The sequence below is a fragment of the Cylas formicarius genome, unplaced genomic scaffold, assembly GCF_029955315.1.
Source record: "Cylas formicarius isolate icCylForm1 unplaced genomic scaffold, icCylForm1.1 PGA_scaffold_1__22_contigs__length_36826433, whole genome shotgun sequence".
NCBI classification, from domain to species: Eukaryota; Metazoa; Arthropoda; class Insecta; order Coleoptera; family Brentidae; genus Cylas; species Cylas formicarius.
In genome coordinates this window covers 11,608,020-11,630,894 of record NW_026844264.1, presented here as the reverse complement: position 1 = coordinate 11,630,894, position 22,875 = coordinate 11,608,020, and the positions used below count along the sequence as shown (strand labels likewise).

Genomic DNA, 22,875 nt, shown 5'->3' with positions numbered 1-22,875 from the left:
CATGGCTTCTTCTATGTCATCCCTCCAGCTTCTCCGTGGCCGTCTTCTCTTCCTTCTTTCTGGTGGTACCCACTCTAATACTTTCGTGGGTCATCCATCATCTGTCATTCTTCTTAACATTTCCAAACCAAGTGAATTGTGTTCGTTCTATTTCTTCTGTTGATTCTGCTATTGGTCCGTGCATATTCATCTTGACCATCTACAGCTTCCCCTTCGAAAATCCATCTCCGTTGCCATTAACTCCTTGTTGTTTAAGTTAGATCCGTCCCAAACTCCTGATCCATATAAAGTAATACTTTGAATCACGCTTTCATAGATACGCTTTTTTGTCTTCTTTGTTAAATAGATAGACTACTTAAATAGTTTAGTCCAAGTTCATCTTTTTTTTATTCTTTCGTTATTTCCGGTTTACTGTTCCAATGTTTGTTAAGAATCACTATAGATATTTGCTCTTCTCCACTCATCTAATTGTTTCATTTTCTAGATTTATGTTGCCAATTTCTTCTTAAGGTATTCACACTTCATGGCTAAACCTGCTGATTCGTACTTCTCTTTAAGTTTGCTAATCATATACGAGAGTAGTATAGTAGTGCCGGTTATAAGCAACTTTTGGCGGGAAAATTTGAATTTTTGTGAATGTTCGGGTGTTTTGTGGAGTGATAATAAATACCGGTGTGTAATCTCTTTAGTTTAAATCGAAGTTGACCTGTTAAACACAATAACACGTAACTTATTGACCATTTATATCAAATAATAGGGTGCTTAGGTCACGCTTACACCTTCATATTCGAAAATGTCAACGTCGATTTGCATTTCATCTCATCTCCTCCTTTCAATTTGTCGGTATTGCTTCGACAAATCGATTGGAAGCCATCTGAAGACTTTCTTCTAAATTGATGGAGAACAAGACTACTGAACATCATCAGTTTATTCACACATAAAATTAAATAAATTGTTTTTAATATCTTCCTCGTCTTCTGCCAAGACGACTCGGTCGTCCGCATAAGCATAAGTGAATAAGTTACCGTGCGCTACACTCAGTCCCATATTCCTAGAGATTTTTGTCCACCTTACTAAAGATCTGTCCGAGAATATTTTGAAGAGGCAAGGAGACATGCAGCAGCCCCGTTTCAATCCTTTAATTGTTTCGAAAGAAATGGTTAGTCTGCTTCCAAGTTTGAGTTTTGTTCATAGTAACTTTTAGTATGTTTTATCAGGTTTGTGTTAATATTCAGATGTTTTTCGTAGTTGAGGAAGTGGGACGTTATCGTATGCTTTTTCCAAATCAATGAATGCTTAGTGTTTTCTTATTTCATTTTGATGGTGAATATGTTATCTACTGTTGACCGCCCCGCTCGAAAGCCTGCTTGTTCCTCTGCCTGTTTGTTCCTAACACTCTTCTCGAGTATATATATATATATATATATATATATATATATATATATATATATATATATATATATATATATATATATATATATATATATGTTATATCCGGAAATCCTATTGTCCATATGGGTTAAATGCCACCGACCTGCAAGAGTGCAACGATTGCGAAAACGTCGTGTCAACGATATGTCGCAACATCCGCAGCCGTCGACCCCGTCAACGTCAGCATAAATTTATTATAAATACCAATTTCTATTGTAACACGTCGTCTGATAACATTCTCTCATCACGAGGTTATTATGTCCATTTTTAGTTTGATTTTAACGGTCTAATAACATTCTCTCGTCACGAGGTTATTACGTCCAATTTCATTTTGATTTTTATTTTAATTTAAAATTAATAAATATATTTTTTTAAAAAGTTATTTTTGAAAAGTGAAATATAAAAATTGGCGCAGTCAGTAGGATTCGTTCACGTTGCTAGAACACGAGTATTCTAACTAGTGACGGCGGATTCCAATCCCTTAGACGGAAAGAAGAACCATCGCAGCCCAGTCGTGCCGGAACAAGGAACCTTCCATCACCGTTTCGAGAGGCAAGAATTCGGAGTAGGATCTGTTCACGTTGCTAGAACACGAGTATTCTAACTAGTGGCGGCAGATTCCGACCCCTAAATCTAGGGAACAACGAAGACAGCCCATCGTACCGGAACAAGGATAAACCCATCAACCGTCTCGAAAGGCAGCAATGAAAATAGTACTGTAAGTGTTAAGAATCGTTACGAATAATTTATTTTTAATTTGCAACATTGTTGAATTTATTACGTTCGATTACCCAAGGTTGAAAATTACCTATTTATTGAATTTCCCAACGTAGAATCGTTCCGCGATAATTATTTTGATTAAATTTTAGTCTCCAAGTTTAACTTGGCAATATTTAAAACAAAAAATAATTGTGTTTGAACTTCTTATAAATTTATTTGCTTTTTCTTAAACCCTAAAATAATGGCAACTCAATCAGACGAACCTAGTACAATGCTGGAAGTTGAACCATATAAACTTTCGGAAATTTTCTGTATCGTACCTGAATTTGAGGGCGACCAAATCTTTTTAGGAAATTTTATATACGCGTGTGATTGTGCTTATAATATGGCAACGACGCAACAAAAAATTCTTTTAGTTATTCACATTAAAAATAAGCTCCGCGGTAAAGCAGCTCAATTAATTAATTCTAGGAATCCTGATTCATATCTAGAAATAAAGAAACTATTAACTCTACACTTTGGTGATTCTAGAGATTTACCTTCCCTAATTCATGACCTTCAACGTCTTAAACAATTGCCCAATGAATCAGCATTAACATTTTTCAATCGTCTTCAAGTCCTAAATGCGAAAATGCATTCATGTGTTCAAAAATCCACCACATTAGGATCCAAAGAGCAAAAGGATGCTCAGATATCTTTAATTGAGACTATGACCCTTAATACACTTCTTACAGGCTTAGAACCTAGATTAGGTCAACTCATTCGTGCTAGTAATCCCACTTCACTTTTAGAAGCCCAAGCAAGGATTCGTCGAGAACTCCAACTCTCATATTTTGAAAATCAAAAATCTGTCAAATTAAATTCTCCTAAATCGCATTCTGCGAATATTCGAACCCCTCTTCAGCAACCCAAATGCACTTTGTGTAATAAAATTGGCCATACTTCAAATCAATGTAGAAGTACGCATCAGCATGTCAAACCAAATTTTTCGCAATATCCACAGCGACCTTGTAATTGGTTCCAACAAAACAACATTAGCAACAATTCGAATCAAATACCGATAAAATCTTCAAAGTCTTATCCTAAGCCACATTTTATGAATCCAAACCCGCAGCGAACTCACCATGTAAACTCAAACCCGATCTACATCGACGGTTATTCCGGAAATTCCCAGGAATTTTCACATGAAAATTACACTCTTCAAGAAGATAATGAATTTCAAAATCATTATTCTAACCATCCAGAAAACTGCGAACCAGAGCAGGATTTTCAAGAAAGCCCTTACGATATCCCACCAGACGAAATGTCTCCAGACCCGATTTTCGAAATCAATTCCCAAATTCAAACCCTGAATTTAGACAACATGAATCCCAATCTAAACTTTCCAGAACAGAACTTCTGTTAAACCCTCTTCTTACGGTAAATTCTAAAAATTTATACTATATTTTTGACGCTACGCAAAAATTCAAAATATTAATAGATACAGGCGCAGGTATTTCTATCTTTAAATATAAAACCGCTGAAAATTACATAACACGAGTTAAGGAAAATATTACCATCCAAGGTATAACAAATCAAACACTTTTTATTAAAGAATCCACACTTATTCCATTCACCGATAACCACAAACAAGAAGTAAAGTCACAAATCAACAAAATGCTCGAACAAGGAATCATTCGACCTTCCACTTCTCCATGGTCTTCCCCTGTTTGGGTTGTCCCAAAAAAATTAGACGCTTCTATGAAACAAAAATGGCGCGTAGTCATCGACTATCGCAAACTAAATGAAGTCTCTGTCGACGATAAATACCCTCTTCCCAATATTTCCGATCTCTTAGACCAGTTAGGCAGATGTCAATATTTCACTACTTTGGACCTAGCCTCTGGGTTTCACCAAATTGAAATTGATCCCAAGGACGTTGCTAAAACTGCATTTTCAGTTGAAAATGGTCATTTTGAATTTCTCCGTTTACCCTTCGGACTAAAAAATTCTCCATCCACTTTCCAACGTGTCATGGACAACATTCTCTTAGGTCTTCAAAACGAACGATGTCTCGTTTACATGGACGATATTATCGTTTATTCCGCTACCATACACGAACATATACAAAGGTTAACTGATGTCTTCAAACGCCTTCGTGGTGCAAACCTCAAACTCCAACCTGACAAGTGTGAATTTCTTCGAAAGGAAGTAGCTTATTTAGGGCATCTCGTGACCCCAGATGGAGTCAAACCCAACCCTGAGAAAATAGACGCTATTCAAAAAATTTCAGAACCAAAATCACCAAAAGACATTAAATCCTTCCTTGGTTTAGCCGGTTACTACCGACGTTTTATTCCCAATTTCGCTAAGATCTCAAAACCTTTAACTAGACTTCTCCAAAAAGACACACCCTTCGTATTCAATTCAGAATGCAAAAATTCATTTAATGAGCTTAAAAACGCTCTAATACGTGACCCAATACTCATTTATCCAAATTTCGAGGAAACTTTTGTCCTAACCACCGATGCCAGTGCATTTGCCATTGGTGCAGTTCTTTCACAAGGTCCCATTGGAAAAGACCTTCCCATAGCATATGCCTCTAGAACTTTATGTAGTGCAGAGACGAAATATTCAACTATAGAACGGGAACTTCTCGCCATAGTATGGGCAGTTAAACACTTCCGCCCTTATCTGTTCGGAAGAAAATTTACTCTCGTTACTGATCATCGTCCTTTAACTTGGCTATTTTCGATAAATGATCCTGGTAGTCGTTTAGCTCGATGGCGTCTTAAGCTTGAAGAATACGACTACACCATTGTGTATAAGCCCGGTAAAATAAATAAAAACGCAGACGCTTTATCCCGTATTAAAATTAACCATATTCAAGATTGCGTCGATCTCCAAAAGAAAATTTTTATCCTTGCACCTAATAACGATGACATTCACAACCGACCATCCACAAGTAAAGAAGAAATCGTTCACGATGACAATTCTAATAATTCAGATATCGAAGACGACACAGCGGAAGTTACAGAAGAATACAACAACTTCGCATACCTTCACAAAACCACATCCCTTATAGACTATTCCAAAATAGAAACCTCTAATTCGCAACTTCTCGACAAAAACCACAAAGATATTGTCACTTTCTTTTGGCAATCAAAACTTGATGATTTGCACAACAAAATAATGGACGATATTTTTGAAGAAGATATAAATTTTACGTTTAATAAAATTAACATTTTTTCTAGCAAAACCGTCAAAGGCAGGAAATATTATATAATCCCTCTTCCGTATGACAATGAAACTGTAGTTCAACATTTATTCTATATTTTATTCACAGCTAAAAATGACTTTGATCTTTCAAAACTGTATTGTATTGAAAATAATTTACAACTTCCAATATTAGAAGTATTCTCCTTTATATTTTCCGAAAAGGATATAAAACTAAGAATCTGCCAAGATATAGTTCGAACTCCCGATCAAGACGAAATCCCTATCATTTTAGACCAATACCATTCAGGAAAAAATAATTTACATCGCGGAATCAACGAAACAGTTAAGCGCATAAAGCAAAAATACAATTGGCCAACCTTGACCAAAGATGTCGAAAACTATATTAGAAAGTGCGAAATATGTCAAAAAGTCAAGATCTATCGTAAAAACCTCAACACACCATTAGTTATCACAGAAACTCCTAAAACTCCTTTTGAGCGCATTAACATCGATATTTTCGAATTCCCAGTTCGTAATTACGCCCTTACCATAAGAGACGAACTCACAAAATTCACCCAGGCATATCCAATAAAAGACAAAAAAGCTTCTACAATCGTTACTACCCTTCTTCTCTACTTCCAACATTTTGGAACTCCTCTTAGAATACATTGTGACCATGGCCGGGAATTTGATAACTCCCTCGTCAAAGATCTTTGTCTTTTGTACGATATAAAGTTAACTTTCTCCAGCGTTAGCCACCCACAATCTAATGGATCACTAGAAAGATTCCATGCCACGCTCACAGAAATGATCCGAGCTCATAAAGCCGAAAATCCAAAAGAACACCCCTTTCATGCTCTTCCATACGCAATAATCTGCTACAACAACACAAAGAATAAAACGCATGGTTTTTCCCCTTATGAACTAATATTTGGGCACACTTCTAGTAGACCTCCAGAAATTCTGTATAATGAAGAACAACTCATCACCAAATACATCCGAGACTTAAATAATCGCATGCAGCATTATTACAGAGTCGCGCGTACCCGCACTGATCAACAAAAACAAAAATCCAAAGTAAGATTTGATCAAGCAATCTCTAGAAATATGACTAAATATAATGTAGGAGATAAAGTTTATGTTAAGGAAACTCAAATTAGCGATAAAGCTCAGAATAAATTTAACGGTCCGTATGAAATTCTTGAAGTATTTGAAACTTCAGCCACTGTCAAAAATTTAACTACCGAACAAGTTTCAAAATTCAATTTTGACAAGTTTAAACCTTATTACGATTAGATTAAATTTCTTTCAGGATCTTGGGACTGATCTCTACAGTCGCACCCCAATTCCTCATTACTCCAGTAAATAATACAGTAGGCATCTTCTACCATGAAGAAAGTAGTTTAAGAATATCCAACAACAAATGGACGCTGCTAGTATATAAGGAACTAGAACCTCTGCGAGAAGCCATACGACATAATAATAAAATACTTTCCTCTCTCACAGAAATGTTAGACGATTCTTCTCCTCGTATGACAGCCTTCAAAACAAGTATCCAAACTCATTTTAGTCTTCTAACCAGAATTGCTGACTCAGTCGAAGAAAAATTTTCAGAAATTACTATCGACACTGAAAATTTTAATTTTAGAACTAAACGCGGTTTAATTAACGGTGTAGGAACTATTTTTAAATCAATTACCGGAAACCTAGACTCTACAGACGGCGAATACTTTAATGAATGCATAGATAAAGTAACTAAAGACGAACACGAAATCGAAAAGCTGTTAAAAAATCAAATATCGGTTACATCATCTGTTATAAAATCTTTTAATTCTACAATTCAAAGTCTCCGAATCGACGAAGAAACTTTCAATCAGGATCTAACTCAAATTCAAAAATCTCTCTATGATATTTCGGACACCGTAGCATTTTACGAAAGTCAAATTAAAACACTTAATCTTTGCGAAAGCCTTATGGAAAGTTATGTATACCTAGAGTCTTACCTCAGCGATATATTAAACGCAATCACGTTCGCACGAATCAAAGTTTTACATAGTTCTATTATTTACCCACGAGATTTAGTCATTTCTCTTCAGGAAATTTCAAAATCCTTGACAAAAAATAATTTACCACTACCACCCTATACTTCGAGCATTGCAAGGTACGTAGATATTATGGAGCTAGAAGCATTTCAAACTGAAAATAAAGTTGTTTTTGTACTAAGAATACCCTTAATTGAGCCTGAAATATACACATTGTATCGTGTTTTACCTATTCCAATTTTGGACAATCGAACACGATTATTTCATATAATTCCATCAACAATAAAATATATTGCGCGTGATGACGATTCTTTACTCTATGTACTACCTGAAGATCTAAAAAGCTGCAAACAAATTCGCGGTAAAGAAAGAATCTGTTTTAACTTAATGCAATATCCCATCGATAGAGAAGCCCTTTGCGAAGCGCAGTTGCTTAGACATTCCGATCGTGTTCCTGTTACATGTCAATCTTCAATCGTCTTGGCCTCCGATTACAATGTTATAGAAATCGACTTTAATTATTGGTTAATTACCGTATCCGAACCACTACCAATCTCCATTAAATGTGGAAAAAGAGACCTCGTAGCCGAAATGTTAAAAACTAATTCTTTACTTAAACTACAACCAGATTGCAGTGCATTTATTGGAAGCTCCAGAGTACGAGCTAAATACTTTGTCGAAGAATATAAGAACGTGACCTACAAGAGCCACGCCGTGGAGATTCCATATGATTGCTGTTCTCACATTCCAGAGAAGTTTCAACCCCCAGAGTTGAAACCCCTGAAGCTAAGTAAGATCGACACCGACGACCTTAACGTGGCCCAACACAAGCTGCACGAATATTCGGAAAAATTAGAAAACCTACTTCATCAACCAACCCTTCAGAAACATTCTCACTGGCTGACAATTATTTCGATTATTTTAATGATTGTTTTAGTACTTTGCTATTTCGTTTGCAAGTGCCGGAGAAAGAAACCGACAACACTCAGCATCGCCGATGGTAACGATCCCCAACAACCTCCGAAGCCAAGTCGAAGACCCCTGCTCCCGATGCAACTCAAATCACTAACTCCGAAAAGACGGACTAGCATCCACCCAGAAGTAACTACCCGAGAAGCTACGCTTTAATTAGTCTACGAAAAGCTGCAGCTAGGCTCCACCTTTTCACTTAATGGGGGAGCTGTTATATCCGGAAATCCTATTGTCCATATGGGTTAAATGCCACCGACCTGCAAGAGTGCAACGATTGCGAAAACGTCGTGTCAACGATATGTCGCAACATCCGCAGCCGTCGACCCCGTCAACGTCAGCATAAATTTATTATAAATACCAATTTCTATTGTAACACGTCGTCTGATAACATTCTCTCATCACGAGGTTATTATGTCCATTTTTAGTTTGATTTTAACGGTCTAATAACATTCTCTCGTCACGAGGTTATTACGTCCAATTTCATTTTGATTTTTATTTTAATTTAAAATTAATAAATATATTTTTTTAAAAAGTTATTTTTGAAAAGTGAAATATAAAATATATATATATATATATATATATATATATATATATATATATATATATATATATATATATATATATATATATATATATATATATATATATATATATATATATATTTGAGGTTGATTCTTAGGGTTTGGTCCACAGTGAACAAAACTCACAAATAATTTTAAAACACTGTAATTGTCATTGACGTTTTGACCGGCAACCCAGGTCTTTCTCAAAAACTGCAAAACAAAGGACAAAAAAAGCGAGATCATACAAAGAATTAGTTCGCTATCAAAAAATAAAACCTCTAACACAGAATATCTTAACAGAGCTATAAATCTATCTGATCCAGAGTACAGAAAAGAAGCTATATACAAGGCTAAGTACACACTAAAACTACACAATTACCCAAGTGCCTTAATTAACTCTATTTTTAAAAGAAGGATACATAAATTCTACAACAAGATTTCTGTTAAGGAAAACACACAACCATCAAAACGAGAATATTGTTGATTGCCATACATACCAAATTTATCGGAAAAAATCTCGAATGTGTTTAAGGGAAGCTCTGTAACAATCTGCCACAAGGATCAAAATTTGTTAAATAGGAATTTCAGTAAACTAAAAACACCAATACCCAAAGATAAAAAAAGTCAGTATATCAAATACCGTGCAACGACTGTGACCAAGTGTACATTGGACAGACTAGCCAACTGTTGAAGAACCGCATCAATGGCCACCATCAGCAGCCATATAACAGAGAAAACACATACTTTTAACTTCGATGACACAAAAATACTTGCTACCGAACCAAACACACAAAAACGGGAAATAATTGAGATGATACATATTCAAAGGAATAAAAACTCCATAAACGCGAAAACCGACATAAAACACCCGAGTGAAATCTATTTCGAATTGTTAAAGTAGACCATTTTAGTGCTCAGATGCTCCACCGCGTATCAGTAGGTCTTAAACTTAACACAAACGTACACTCTAAAAAAATAAATAAATAAAAACTAAAAGGGGAAAAAAAATCAGATACAATGAATGTTTATTTTCCAATTCTATGTTTGATTCGTACGCCAAAGCAAGAACGTTATTGTTTTTGGCAATGATGTATGTTGTGGTACTTTTTCACAAACAGCGCTAATAATAGACATTTAAAAAAAATAATAAATTTGTGAGTATGACTAATATATGTAATTTGTTTTTGTAATATTTGTAATTTTTAAATTCGTATATGTCTTCTGTTTAAGATATTCTCTTTTAGACGTTTTATTTTTTGATAGCGAACTAATTCTTTGTATGATCTCGCTTTTTTTGTCCTTTGTTTTGCAGTTTTTGAGAAAGACCTGGGTTGCCGGTCGAAACGTCAATGACAATTACAGTGTTTTAAAATTATTTGTGAGTTTTGTTCACTGTGGAGAAAACCCTAAGAATCAACCTATAAGAAATATACAAGGATCCAAGAAAAGCATATTTTTCAACTATATATATATATATATATATATATATATATATATATATATATATATATATATATATATATATATATATATATATATATATATATATATATATATATATATATATATATATATATATATATATATATATATATATATATATATACATATATATATATATATATATATATATATATATATATATATATATATATATATATATATATATATATATATATATATATATATATATATATATATATATATATATATATATATACGTGATGCAGAGTGGTGTCCTCCCATGTAAAATCCTCGGTTAAAGTGGCATCCGGGACAAAGTGAACTCCGATATACGGATGCCAACTTGAATTTTTAAAATAATGTCGGCATTACACTTATTTGAGCACCATCTATTCAAAAACACTTAAAACTCGCTGACGTCAATTTTCACGTTAGCTGGATAAAATTATACGAGGTGGTTCAACGAGATTCCGCTTGTGTCTCTAGCATCGATTTCTGTGCCTGTATATTGGTTATATATTTAGCGGTGGCACTGACTTCCCCAATTTATGTGTATATAGTGATATTGGCAACGGTTACTTTGACTTCCATAATTTACCGTGTATATTGGAAATATGTCGTCGGATTATATTGGCTTCCCCATGCGATATAGTTTTATTTTTAGTGGCCACATTGCTATCCCTTAAACCTAACCTTTCTGAATATTTTCATTACCTATAAAAATTTGTGTCGGCGTAACTTAACAATGAATCGTAGAAGTAAACGTATCTTGGATCTAGCTCGAGACAAGAGCCTAGCAGGTAGGAATTTTGACAATTATTGTATTAGCTTTATATTTTCTCAGGTATGTATAATAAGCAACACAATATCGTCTATTTTATTGTAGTATAGTATAGCGGGTACCATGAAATTGAATTTTTAAACGAGTTTTAGCTTCCAAAGGATTTGTTCGGAAAATTGATGAAATTTCTTTAAAATTCGATTGCCTAAATAAATTATAGAAGATCAGCTTTTTTATTTACACTTTTTTTTTGACAATATGTCAAAATTATTATACAATTTGTTTTACACTTAGTTACAAAGTTTCGCCGTATCAAGCATTACGAGCATTAATTCGCAGGTTAAGATTCTTTCAAGATATTTAAAATAACTGAGATTCAACAACGAAATTACGGAAACACATCACAAACAATACAAAAGTCAAATCATTCATGTTAATTTATTTTCAACATATTAAGCGATTCCGTTACTTTTTTTAATGTTAACCAGTTATTTGTGTCCATTTATGTTTGAAAATTGCATTTCTAAATTTCAGAGGCAAGATCTCACCGAAAAATATGATGGAAAGTTTATATAATCAAAGGGCCGAAAATGCATGTTTTGTGAGATAAACGTAAACTTTTCAAAAACCGGTTGCAATTGCAATTTGCAGTATAACCGTGTCATCAAGTATTTTCCTAGTTTACTGAAGTTAGATGACACATCACATTCAATTTTTGGTTTAAGAAATAAAAGCTGAAAACAGTGCTTGTTTTTCTTATTTAAGTTAAGTAAGTTTTCAAATTTTGAGAAAATTGAAACTGAACTACGAATATAAACAATATTGAATTTTTTTCGACAAGATTTTAAACGGACAAAAACTTTCGTCTTTGAAGAAAAGGACATTTTTTATCAAAATTTTTGATTGAACAAAAAATATTATTTTGCATGTAGAGTGTCCAAAACGTTAAAAAATTTTTACAAGAGTAAAGCAAACTTATTTTAAAGTTTTTAGCAAAGTGCTACTCAGATTATAAGTTCTAAATGAGATATTTTTAACCAAACAAGCAAAAAAATATTATCATCCAAACTTAATGAAAACAATTAGATCCAATTTTGAAACATTATTTTGCTAAAAACTTTTAAATAAGATTACTTTACTCTTGTAAAAAAAATGAATTGTAAGAAAATGAATTAAATGAATGACATTTTCTCGAAAAAGTGCATTTTTGGTATCTGGCTTAAATCACAGACAATTTTTTTAAAGTTTTTGTTATAATGTATGGAACTATCCGCGAAAAATGAAAACTACGTAACCTCTTTACATTGTTAAATTATTGTTTTGTAGATATGACTCCTTCAAGCTCGGATAATAGCCAAATAATTTCCGATTCGGAATATAAATTACCAGAAGAATCCGAAGCAGAAAGTACGTGGGAATGTGGATACAGAGAAAGTGATTTTTTTTTGGATAGCCCTATTGAACTGCGTCAAGAATTGCCCGACAGTACATATACTACGATGCAAACAATACAACCAGGTTTACCTCCCGAAGAAAATAATAGCGTTGACCACAATTACTGTGTCAGTCTCAGACATAATGACAATCTGGATTCCGAAGTTAAAACACCTGGAAAAACTCGACGAGTTAGGAGAAAACATCAATGCCTATATTGTAATCAAGATGTCGGAAATTTCTTAAGGCACATGGAGCGTAATCACTGGGACGAATTCCAAGTACAGGAAATTTTGTCGCTAGAGAAGAAATCTAAGAAACGGATTAAGTTGATTGACAAACTTCGTAGGGAAGGTGACTTTTCTACATCAAATATTGTACCTGTAATGGCAAACAAAAAAAAGCTAGTTGAAGACTATATTGTTTGCAAATTTTGTCAAGGCTATTATGCCAAGAATAGCCTTCGTCGCCACGCAAAAAAATGTTTCTTTAATCCCGATCCGAGTCAACGCTTTCAAGCACAGATTGAAGGTCAAACAGTAATGGTTGGGAATTTTGGACCGAATGATCCTTTAAAAATTAGCGGTCTTATAAACATATTACGAGCAGATGAAACTTCGTTGGTTGCTAAGAAAGATCAACTTATTTGTGAAGTTGGTAGGCGCTATATAAAAAGTCACAAAGAAAAAAACGGAACATGAGACGATTAGCTCGTTTACTTATCAGCGTCAGAACACTCAAAAATAATAAAACACTTGGTTTAGCTGAGATTCTCTTACCTAAAATGTTTAAAATACTGGTTTTAGCTACAAGAAACATAGCAGAGTATGACGTTGAAAATCGAAGTTTTAAGTCCCCTTCTTTGGCACTTCAGATGGGAACACTGATTAAACATGCAGTAAATACAGCGTGTTCTATAGAAATTCAAAAGGAAAATCCTCGTAAAAATTATATAGAAAATTTCAAGGAATTAATAAAACTTATTGATAATGACTGGGCAATTGAGGTTTCGAGCGAAGCAGGACAGAATTTGGCTTACAAAAAATTTAACAAACCAACATTAATACCTGTGGCGGAAGATATCAAGGTTAATTTAAATTTATCACTTTTTGAAACTTGTGTAAATATTGGGAAAAAAGTAGCTTCTTGCATAATCGTCGAAAAAATTTGTTTTATAATACAAGATTTATCACAAACCAAAACATAATTTTACCTCATAGATGCGCGTTTTAGCACTCAAGTTGATATCTCCAATAAAAGATTTAGTTTTAATTTTCTCCTGAAGATGGACAAAATTGTGTTTCGGTTATATTAAGTTTATTTGTTTTACAGTTTTTATATTTATGTAAAAATAAAATTAAAAAAAAAAGTAGAGGTATCGCTGTGAAAACAATATCTCACCAAATACATACTATGAAATAATCTTTAATGACTTAAATGAAAGTTTAGATTATCAATAAAAAAAAGTGATTTTGTAATAGAGATAGTTAGATATATAATCAAAATTTCATCATTGTTTTATGTAGTTTTATTTGTTTCAGAAACTGGACCAATATCTTAAAAATCTTATTTCACAAGCCAAACTTGTCTTGGCAGAAAATGATCACAATGAAAAAGCTTATCGAGATTTACTGGAAGGGATATTTTGCAGTGTCATGATTTTTAACAAAAGGCGGGTAGGGGAACTCCAAAGGATGACCCTGTTAGCCTTTTTAGAAAACCACGATTCAGTCCCATCGTCCGAATTTGAAAAAGTGCTGACAAATTCCGAGAAAATTTTATTTAAATCACTCAAACGCATAGTCATTAGAGGAAAAAGGGGTAGAGGGGTTCCTGTAATTTTTGAAAAAATCGCGATGGATTCTACACTCTCTTTAGTAAATCTGAGAAAAAATTTTGATCTTGAAAATAATCAGTATCTTTTTGGTTTACCGGGAACATTAAATCCAATTGGAGGACATACGGTCATGAGAAAACATTCATTACTGGCGCTTGGTGGAAACAAGGCAGCAGGATCATTGTTGACTTCCACTAGGTTAAGAAAGCAGTTGGCAACTATTACTCAGATTTTTAAAATGGACAAAAATGAATTGGAGCAGCTTGCTTCATTTATGGGTCATAATGAAAAAACCCATTCAGAATTTTATCGTTTGCCAGACGACGTTTACCAAACCGCTAAAGTGAGCAAGTTATTATTACTTTCACAAAACAGTGCGTTATTTGAAAAGAACAAAGGGAAACCTCTGAGTGAAATAGAATTAAATGATGAGATCATAGACGAAAGTGATGACAATTATTTAGAAGATATTTACGAAAATGTGTTAGAAAATCAAAACCCGAATCAATTGAAAAATCAGGATCAGGTTCCTGCCTTTGGTGTAGCAGACATTCCTAGAGAAAAAAAACGGAAACGTAAGCTGGTACCATGGACAAACGACCAAAAAAAAATTACGGAGTGTTTTTTCAAAAAACACATTAAAAATAAAATTCCTCCAAAAAAGCAGGAGGTAATGAGATTAATCGAGAGTCATCCTGGGATTTTTACAAACAAAACATGGCCAGTAATAAAAGTTTACATATGCAATAAATTTAATAAAAAATAACGGGTCTGAAGATGTGTTATTTACAAATTTAGAAATGTTTTTTAGTTTGTCAATGATAACGAATGTTACATGAAAACTATTTTTGTTTCCAAATTTTTGCTACGAAAAAGGTTTATTTTTTATTTTATTAATGCAATCTATTTTATTTTAATTCATTTGATCATTGCGTATAAAATATGGTAAATAAAGACTATATATTTAATTTTGCATTTCTCTTATCCCTTCTTTGCAATCCCTTGGACAGAACGAAATTCACATCCGAAATCCAGAATCGAGTGAAGCTCGAGTAATACAATTTCTATCCAAAGTGAGAACAAAAAATGTATATTAATTAAGCCCAATCTGCAACCCCTTGGATACAGCAAGATTCTCAATTGAAATCTTAAATAAGGAGCAGAGGAATACCTTATTTTAAAGCTTTTGAAAAACGCTTCAAGTTCTTGGTTTGCTAGAGAACAGAAACACTTTTTTTGAATGTTGAAATAAATAAAAAAAATTAATGAAATGAAAATTAAATCTTTCAAAAGTTTGCATTCATTTACATCAAACCGAGAAGAATATTATAAAATCTAGATTTTCTAGTATTCCTCAAAAACATTTTTCAAAAGCTTTAAATGAGCATCACTCGAATCCCTTTGCTACTTGAAATTTTAATGGTCAATGTTCAATGTCTAGTTAATATACTTTTATGCTTTCACTTCTCCTGATAGAAATCGTTTCCAGTGATTTTCGATTTTTTTTTCGTCCCTAAACAAAGCTGTTTTAGGTTTTTAAATTGTCATCTCTATATGCAATTATAACTCAAAAGCAAAATAAAATACTTTAAAATGGACATAAACTGTTCCGAAAAATATATAAACATTAGTAAACTAAAAATGAACCTTTTCTAAATTTGTAAATAAAATATCTTCTTCGGATGAGCATATTTTTTTAAAATTTATTGCATACGTAAATTTTTATTACTGACAATGTTTGGTTTATAAAAATCCCAGGACAGTTCACGATTTATACAATTTTTATTTTTAATATGTTTTTTGAAAAACCGTTCTGTAATTTGTTTTTGATCGTCGTTCATGGTAACAACTTAAATTTTATTTTTTTGTTTTTTTCTCTAAGGATTTCTTCCGCAGCAGTTGTAACCTACTCTTCAGTTCGTTGTGATTTTGATTATTTGTGTTGTGAAAGTATAAATATGTTATGCACTTAAGCCGTTTGGGAAACGTCGTCGAGCAAACGATAAAATTCTGATTGTTTTTTTTTTTCATTTAAACCCATAAATAAAGCAACATGCTCATTGTTGTCCATTTTGAATATCTGAGTGTAAGGTTTATCTGGAAACCTTAATTGCCCTAGAAATTTTCCATATAATCCTTGTGAGGATTTTCTTTCTTAATTTCGATGTAATCAGCTGTATTTACCGCATTTTAATCAGTTTTTCAAAGGAGACTGAATCTTGTTAGTTAGTTAATCGGTTTCTTCGATTTTTACTTTTTTTTAAATTCCCGACGCTTTGATCAGCAATGATGTTTTCTCTTAACACGTCGAGATTTTTCAGATTATTTTTGTCTGAGAAAAACACAGTAATTATGGTCAAATTTTTTTTTTTCATTTTTTTTTCGAGAGCTATAACAAGAATATCACTTGAACCCGTGCCCAAGGGGAAGACTAAAACTCTAAACTAAATAACAACGATGACCTTGCGCCCAAATAGCTGACAAAAAATGCGTTCTATAAATAGCAAAGGTGGATGCCACTTCCTCCGTTAGATAAAACCCAAAAAATATACATACATTTGAGTAAATGTATATTGCCAGGATACCACCTTGTATGAATTATGTACGGATGCCATCAGAGACGCCAGATAAATAAATAAATAAATAAATATATATATATATATATATATATATATATATATATATATATATATATATATATATATATATATATATATATATATATATATATATATATATATATATATATATATATATATATATATATATATATATATATATATATATATATATATATATATATATATATATATATATATATATATATATATATATATTCTCCAAATAGTGGAAATAACAACAATTGGTCTATAGTTTTCTGAATCTGAATATTGGTACTTTTATTACAGATCTTCTAATCGTCATTATCTAATTAATTCTAAAGCTATCCCCCCTGGTCCTATTTGAATGGGAGCTTCGTTTATTTTAAATCTATTTCTTGTTTTGGTCAGTAATTCTTTTGAAGTGCTGTCCACTGTGTATGTGTAGAACGGCGCCCAGGAGGGCCCTAGAGGCTCTGGTGGGGTTGCCTTCTCTGGCGGATCGGGTGCAGATGGAGGCGGCCAGGACAGCTGAGAGGCTGGCGAGCTGCGGGCTCTGGAGGGAGGCAACCTTCAATCGGGGTCCGTACGACATTTTAGAGGGCTGTCGCGGGGTCATGGGCATGCCGAATGACGCCATGATCCCTTCTTTGACAAATTGACCTTTCTCTTTCCATCAAGGGAAGATTGGAGAGAGGGCAGAGTCGGCTCCTGGGATGGATTTGTCTGGTACACGGACGGGTCCAGAATGGGAGATCTGTCCGGAGCTGGAGCGTACTGCGAGACAACGGGATCGAGCTTGTCGGTCCCTCTGGGTCAGTACTGCAATGTGTTTCAGGCGGAAATTTTCGCTTTATTGATGGCGGCCAGAGAGGTGCTTCGGCTCAACCACGGAAGCAGGAGAGTCTTCTTCTGCTCGGATAGTAGGCCTGCACTCATGGCGCTGAAGTCAGTACGTACGCGCTCCTTGTTGATAAAGGAGTGCAAAGGGGTACTGAGGAGGGTGACTGAGGAGAGAAAGCTCACGTTGGTGTGGGTCCCGGGTCACACCGGTATCCGGGGCAATGAGGCAGCGGACGCCTTAGCCAGAGAGGGCTCCTCGCATAGGCATATAGGGCCAGAGGCCCGCTTGGGGATCGCCCCGTGGGTGAGGCGGGGAGCTCTCGAAGCCTGGGCGAGAGACCGAGCCGCGGGGGGCTGGAGAGTTGCTCCGGGAATAAGGCAGGCGAGGCTTATGATGGATGGGCCTGCCCTTTCTCGGACCAGGGAGCTGCTTAGACTGACCAGAAGGGAGTGTAGAGCACTAACAGGGGCCTACACCGGACATTGCAGGCTTAGGAGGCATCTTTGCTTGCTTTGACATGGGCAAGATTGGGAGTCTTCGGAACGGCCCTGATCGATCCGGACTCAGTGCACGGTATTGGGCTAAAGGAGTTGCTGACCTTCTATAGGAGGAGCGGCATTCTGGACGCCCTCTAGAGCGGCCTGGGGGCACAACAGGTTCATCTTGTAGCCTAAGTGCTTGGACGCCCGCGAGGGCGCCCCCCTTTAATACCAATACCAATACCAATACCACTGTGTATCTGGTATATTATTCAAGTGTATTTTTCGTTTTGTTCGTAAATTTATTAATCTTCCATGCGTCTGAATTTCTTGTGCCGCACAAGTGATTGTCCACGTACTGGCATTTTATCCCAAGCGTTGTTTTTCGTTTTCGATACTTACTATTGTTGACTAATAGTTAGTAAGAGTTCGTCTTCCTCTATTAAAACTGACGTTTCAGAAAGTTTTCCTAAGTTTCTTCTTATGTGGAATGAAATCATCCTTCTTCATTTCAGATATTATTTTGTTCAAAGTATGTATTTTCTTTTTCAAGCAAAACGAATGTATTATTCTTTCTGTATTTCTCTTCGGTGGCCTGATGAGGCCGCGTTTAGTTTTGCAAATTCGAATGGTGAATTTGAGTTAGAAAAACACAATTTGGCCAATTACTGCCGTGACCTCTTCATAAGTACAACACGGCTAAAACCAATAAGTTTTACAGTTCAGTAATGATCTTTAACTCTCTGACATTAAGAAATAGAGCATAGTTATAACATTTTTCCCATAGGGGTTACACAGATCCTCTGATGCTCTGCACATATTCTCACCAATTTTGGCACTAATGGTTCGAGTAATGGCAATTAATTCCCTTCGAGAAGTTAAAACTAGTTCTTCAAATTTTCACCTTTGTCATATTCAGGAAACAGTTTTTTTTTAAATTAAATAGTACGATTATTTAAAACGTAAATCTGTCCGAGGGATCGGAAAATATTTGATTGTGTCCATTTATCATGTCATTATTGTGCTGCCTAATGCACTTTAATGATTATTGTTACGGCGCCATAATAACAAATCCGTTAACGAACCGAAAATCTGCTCACGCCCCTCTATTTCTGACCGTAACGTACCAGCCCATATTGGTTTTGTACATCACATGGTTTTAATGTATAAACAGTTGCATACGGTTGAGTTAATTATTCATTTCGCGTCAGTGCGTCGTGTTTATTTTAATTATGGGAATTAAGGGTATAATTATTTTGCAAATAATAGTTAGTCGGTGTTTAGGGATCGCGTAAAACCCGCCCCAAAACAAAATGAATATTTGGCTACCGGGACAACGCCGTTATGGCGGGCGAACGTGTGTAAAATGTTTTTGTCGGTTATAAACACACAGGTGCAGTTGGATATTCTGTCGTCTTGCCTGCACCGACTGCCATTTTGACTCGAGTTATTCTGACTCATTAAAAAAAAAGTAATGTATTGACAAACACAACGGGCGAAAATTTTTCTACGTAAATTAAAAAATAAAATCGAATCAAATGGAATTTACAAATTTAAAATGCTTCCAAGTACAGGCTGTTATTTAATTGAGGGTGAATGTTTAACGGGGTAATTGCTGAGTCAATTTTGAAAAATGCAGGTGTTAACTTTTGCACAAAATTACTGATAAAACTGTACCTAACAGGCCACAAAAAAGTTTTCTGTCACAACTAGCACTTAATTGTAACTGTAACCTCGATAACGCTTCTGTCGACAACGTGATCATCCTTAGTTGTCGGCGACTCGCTGGCCAGGAGGACTCCTCGACTAAGCTGTATAAGGCGTCAATTTCGCGAAGTCAGTCATTAAAGAGTTGATAAAGGAAAACTCCCGGAAACAATTTCTAAAACAATAGGATGTAAAAGAAAACTGTTGGCTAGCTAGGAAGCTATTGAGCTGTCCAAACGAAACAGCAACCGAACAATACCTGACTATTTCCAGGAAAAAGATTTCTTATGGGACATTGCTTACTTAACAAACACTAATTCAGATTAGGTTTAAGTAGCAACACCACGTGCAAGGTATGCTAAAAGGAAGACGAGACAGTAGGCTACTAAATTAAGACAAAACAATTAGAGATATATTTGTAAAATATATTTCCAGTGTTTCCAATATTTGTCAAAACTTTTGAACGATACGCAATTATTAATCCCTCAATTTCATTTAATGGAAATGCAAAATCATTTAAACATTTCGCGTTTCAGTTTTAAGTTATATTGCCAACAAAAAAACCGCGCGGCGACCTGGGCGTACTAAATATCAAAAGCAAAAAAGATATTAAATTAACTCCTTTGAAGCCGTCTACTATATACACAAATCGAGTTCGCGTTGATTTCAACAACCAACACACTTCGGCTTTGGGCTGCTGTTGTTGCGGAAAATTCGGCTTTGATATATTCGACGACGTGAAAAATGTGAATTTAGCAAAAGCCCCTCGGATTTTGCGTTATCTCTTGTATTTTCGAAACCCCTCTTTAAAAATTGCATGTAAAATTAATATCCGTGAGCTTTAGGACTAAAATTTATAGATATAGAAATGCTTCCAAATTCACAAATATCTGTGCAAACTATAGGAAACCATAGGAAACTAAAATTTACACTTACATCTAAAGCTAAACAAACACTGTAGAGCCACATATAAGCAAGAGGAATACGCCTATATTTCTCTTGCCCCGCGTTTGAACTCTTTCGTTTCGCCAAACATAACTATTGGCTTCTTGAGATCGATGTCTCAACCTAAGAGGCGAATGCTCCCAACGCACATAAATTACCGGAGGGGAACGTGGTCAAGGAAACGGGAAGTGAGGAGCTCTAATAGTTTGATGTATGACTGAAGCCCAAGTGGGTGAGAGATAAAAACGTATTTCGCCGTTTATATTGTTTGGGTGGTTGGGTAATATTCAGAATGCAGAGTTCAGAAAGTACTCCTGCTATGGCGATTTAATGATCCGCATCACTAGAATTCGTTCGGAGCATGACCTCATAGCTAGCTAATTGATTAACGTATGCTGCACTGCCATCTGTATATGGGTGGCAGAACTAAACCGAATTATTTGGCAAGAAATCTATAATTTTGATATTTAAAGACCTTCCCTGAAGACAGGGGATTGTGAACTAATAAAAAGACGCTACTAGTAACTACGGTTAACTTTCACACAGGACAAATAAAAAACTATATATATTGTATAATTATTAGAGTTTATTTTAGTTTATTCTTTTGAAAGAAGAATGGATTCGATACAAGCACTATGGTCTGACTGATCTCTTGTTTTCTTTCAGCCTGGTTTTACCACAGACAGTATGCTGAAGAGTCCTGCGGTGTCCAGTCGTAGATGTTGGAAAATTTTTGCTCAATTAGGAAATATGATTCTGGTATGATTTTTGAGAATTTTAATATTTGGTAGAAGACATTTGGTACTTAAGTATCGTATTTGTTGCTTATACCCACGATAAACTACCCGTTTAACGTAGATATACTTCGATTCGGTTACGGTTATTCTCGGTACAGCAAAAATGTAAGGATACTACAACGACCCTTTTCACATGACATAACCTCTATTTTTTCGACTCATTCGTCTTCTTGACTAAACGGCCAAACCGCGCTGTTGCCAGCTTATGAAATAATCCTAACATCAAACAAAATACAATGCAATGTTTTCGACAGTATTAACAAATGGTGGCTCGGTTTAAGAGTCAATCGAGGTTTTGATGATAGTGGAAGTTATTTGTGAGAAGAACAGAGGTAAGATATTTCAATTCTTAGCTCAAAGATTCACGTTGCAAATGATTTTTAGGCCGGTGGTTAGGTACCTATCAGTATGAGTGCGCTTTCTGTACTCAAAATGGCCTAAGGTATAAGCCTGCTTTTCGATTAATAAGAATATCTAAATAGAAGGAAAATTGTTGTTGTTTTCTCCAAACAATTAGCAAACAAATGAATAGAATCACAGATACCAGGAACAGTGGACCAAGCATAGTTAAACTTAAAGCATCAATAAGGTTGGTGCTGATGAAATAAAAATTTGTGAAATGGATTTAACATTTTCCTGCAAGTCGATTGTTTTCACCTTCGTTCCACTGGCTATTTGCCGCCTTTATAGTTCATGATGTGCTAATTAACGTGCTTTAGTCATTAAGTAAATAATTATTACAATTTTTTACACACTTAATTTAATATAAACATTATAGTCAACTTTGTAAAAAATAATTTGTATGAAACGGTTGTCTACAAAACAACAATTTTTCGAAAATACTTTACTGTGTTCGGAAGATTTATACCAATAAACAATTTTGTCAGTCAGAATTCTAAAACAAACATGGGCAATTTTTATTATACCAATCCACATTTTTCAAGCTTCTATAAGAGTAAATTGATATCAATAATATCAAATACTGTACTCAAAATGACAAGCCGCTTGATTATCTTTAGCATTAGAAAGACGATGATAGCATCCTGGGTTCATACGAGAGC

The 22,875-nt window shown here is 34.6% G+C and overlaps 3 protein-coding genes across 5 annotated transcripts in view; 2 read left to right on the top strand and 1 right to left on the bottom strand.

Moving 5' to 3' along the window:
• LOC132696908 (cell adhesion molecule 3-like) overlaps positions 1-22,875 on the bottom strand; it is a 126,172-nt gene that overhangs the window by 36,152 nt on the left and 67,145 nt on the right. The gene's annotated exons all lie outside the window — the stretch shown is intronic.
• Positions 1,736-8,716, top strand: LOC132697289 (uncharacterized). Of its 2 annotated transcripts, XM_060662657.1 has the most exons (3): positions 1,736-2,149; positions 6,662-6,900; positions 8,020-8,716. In XM_060662657.1, the coding sequence occupies exons 1-3, from the start codon at positions 2,136-2,138 to the stop codon at positions 8,517-8,519; spliced, it is 753 nt and encodes a 250-aa protein (XP_060518640.1). In that variant the 5' UTR covers positions 1,736-2,135; the 3' UTR covers positions 8,520-8,716. The 2 variants fall into 2 exon arrangements, with proteins under 2 accessions (XP_060518640.1, XP_060518639.1); XM_060662656.1 differs by having other exon boundaries at positions 1,742-2,149; positions 6,662-8,716.
• On the top strand, positions 13,303-21,736 carry LOC132696198 (uncharacterized). The gene is made up of 3 exons (XM_060660904.1): positions 13,303-13,692; positions 14,147-15,017; positions 21,684-21,736. The coding sequence occupies exons 1-3, from the start codon at positions 13,303-13,305 to the stop codon at positions 21,734-21,736; spliced, it is 1,314 nt and encodes a 437-aa protein (XP_060516887.1).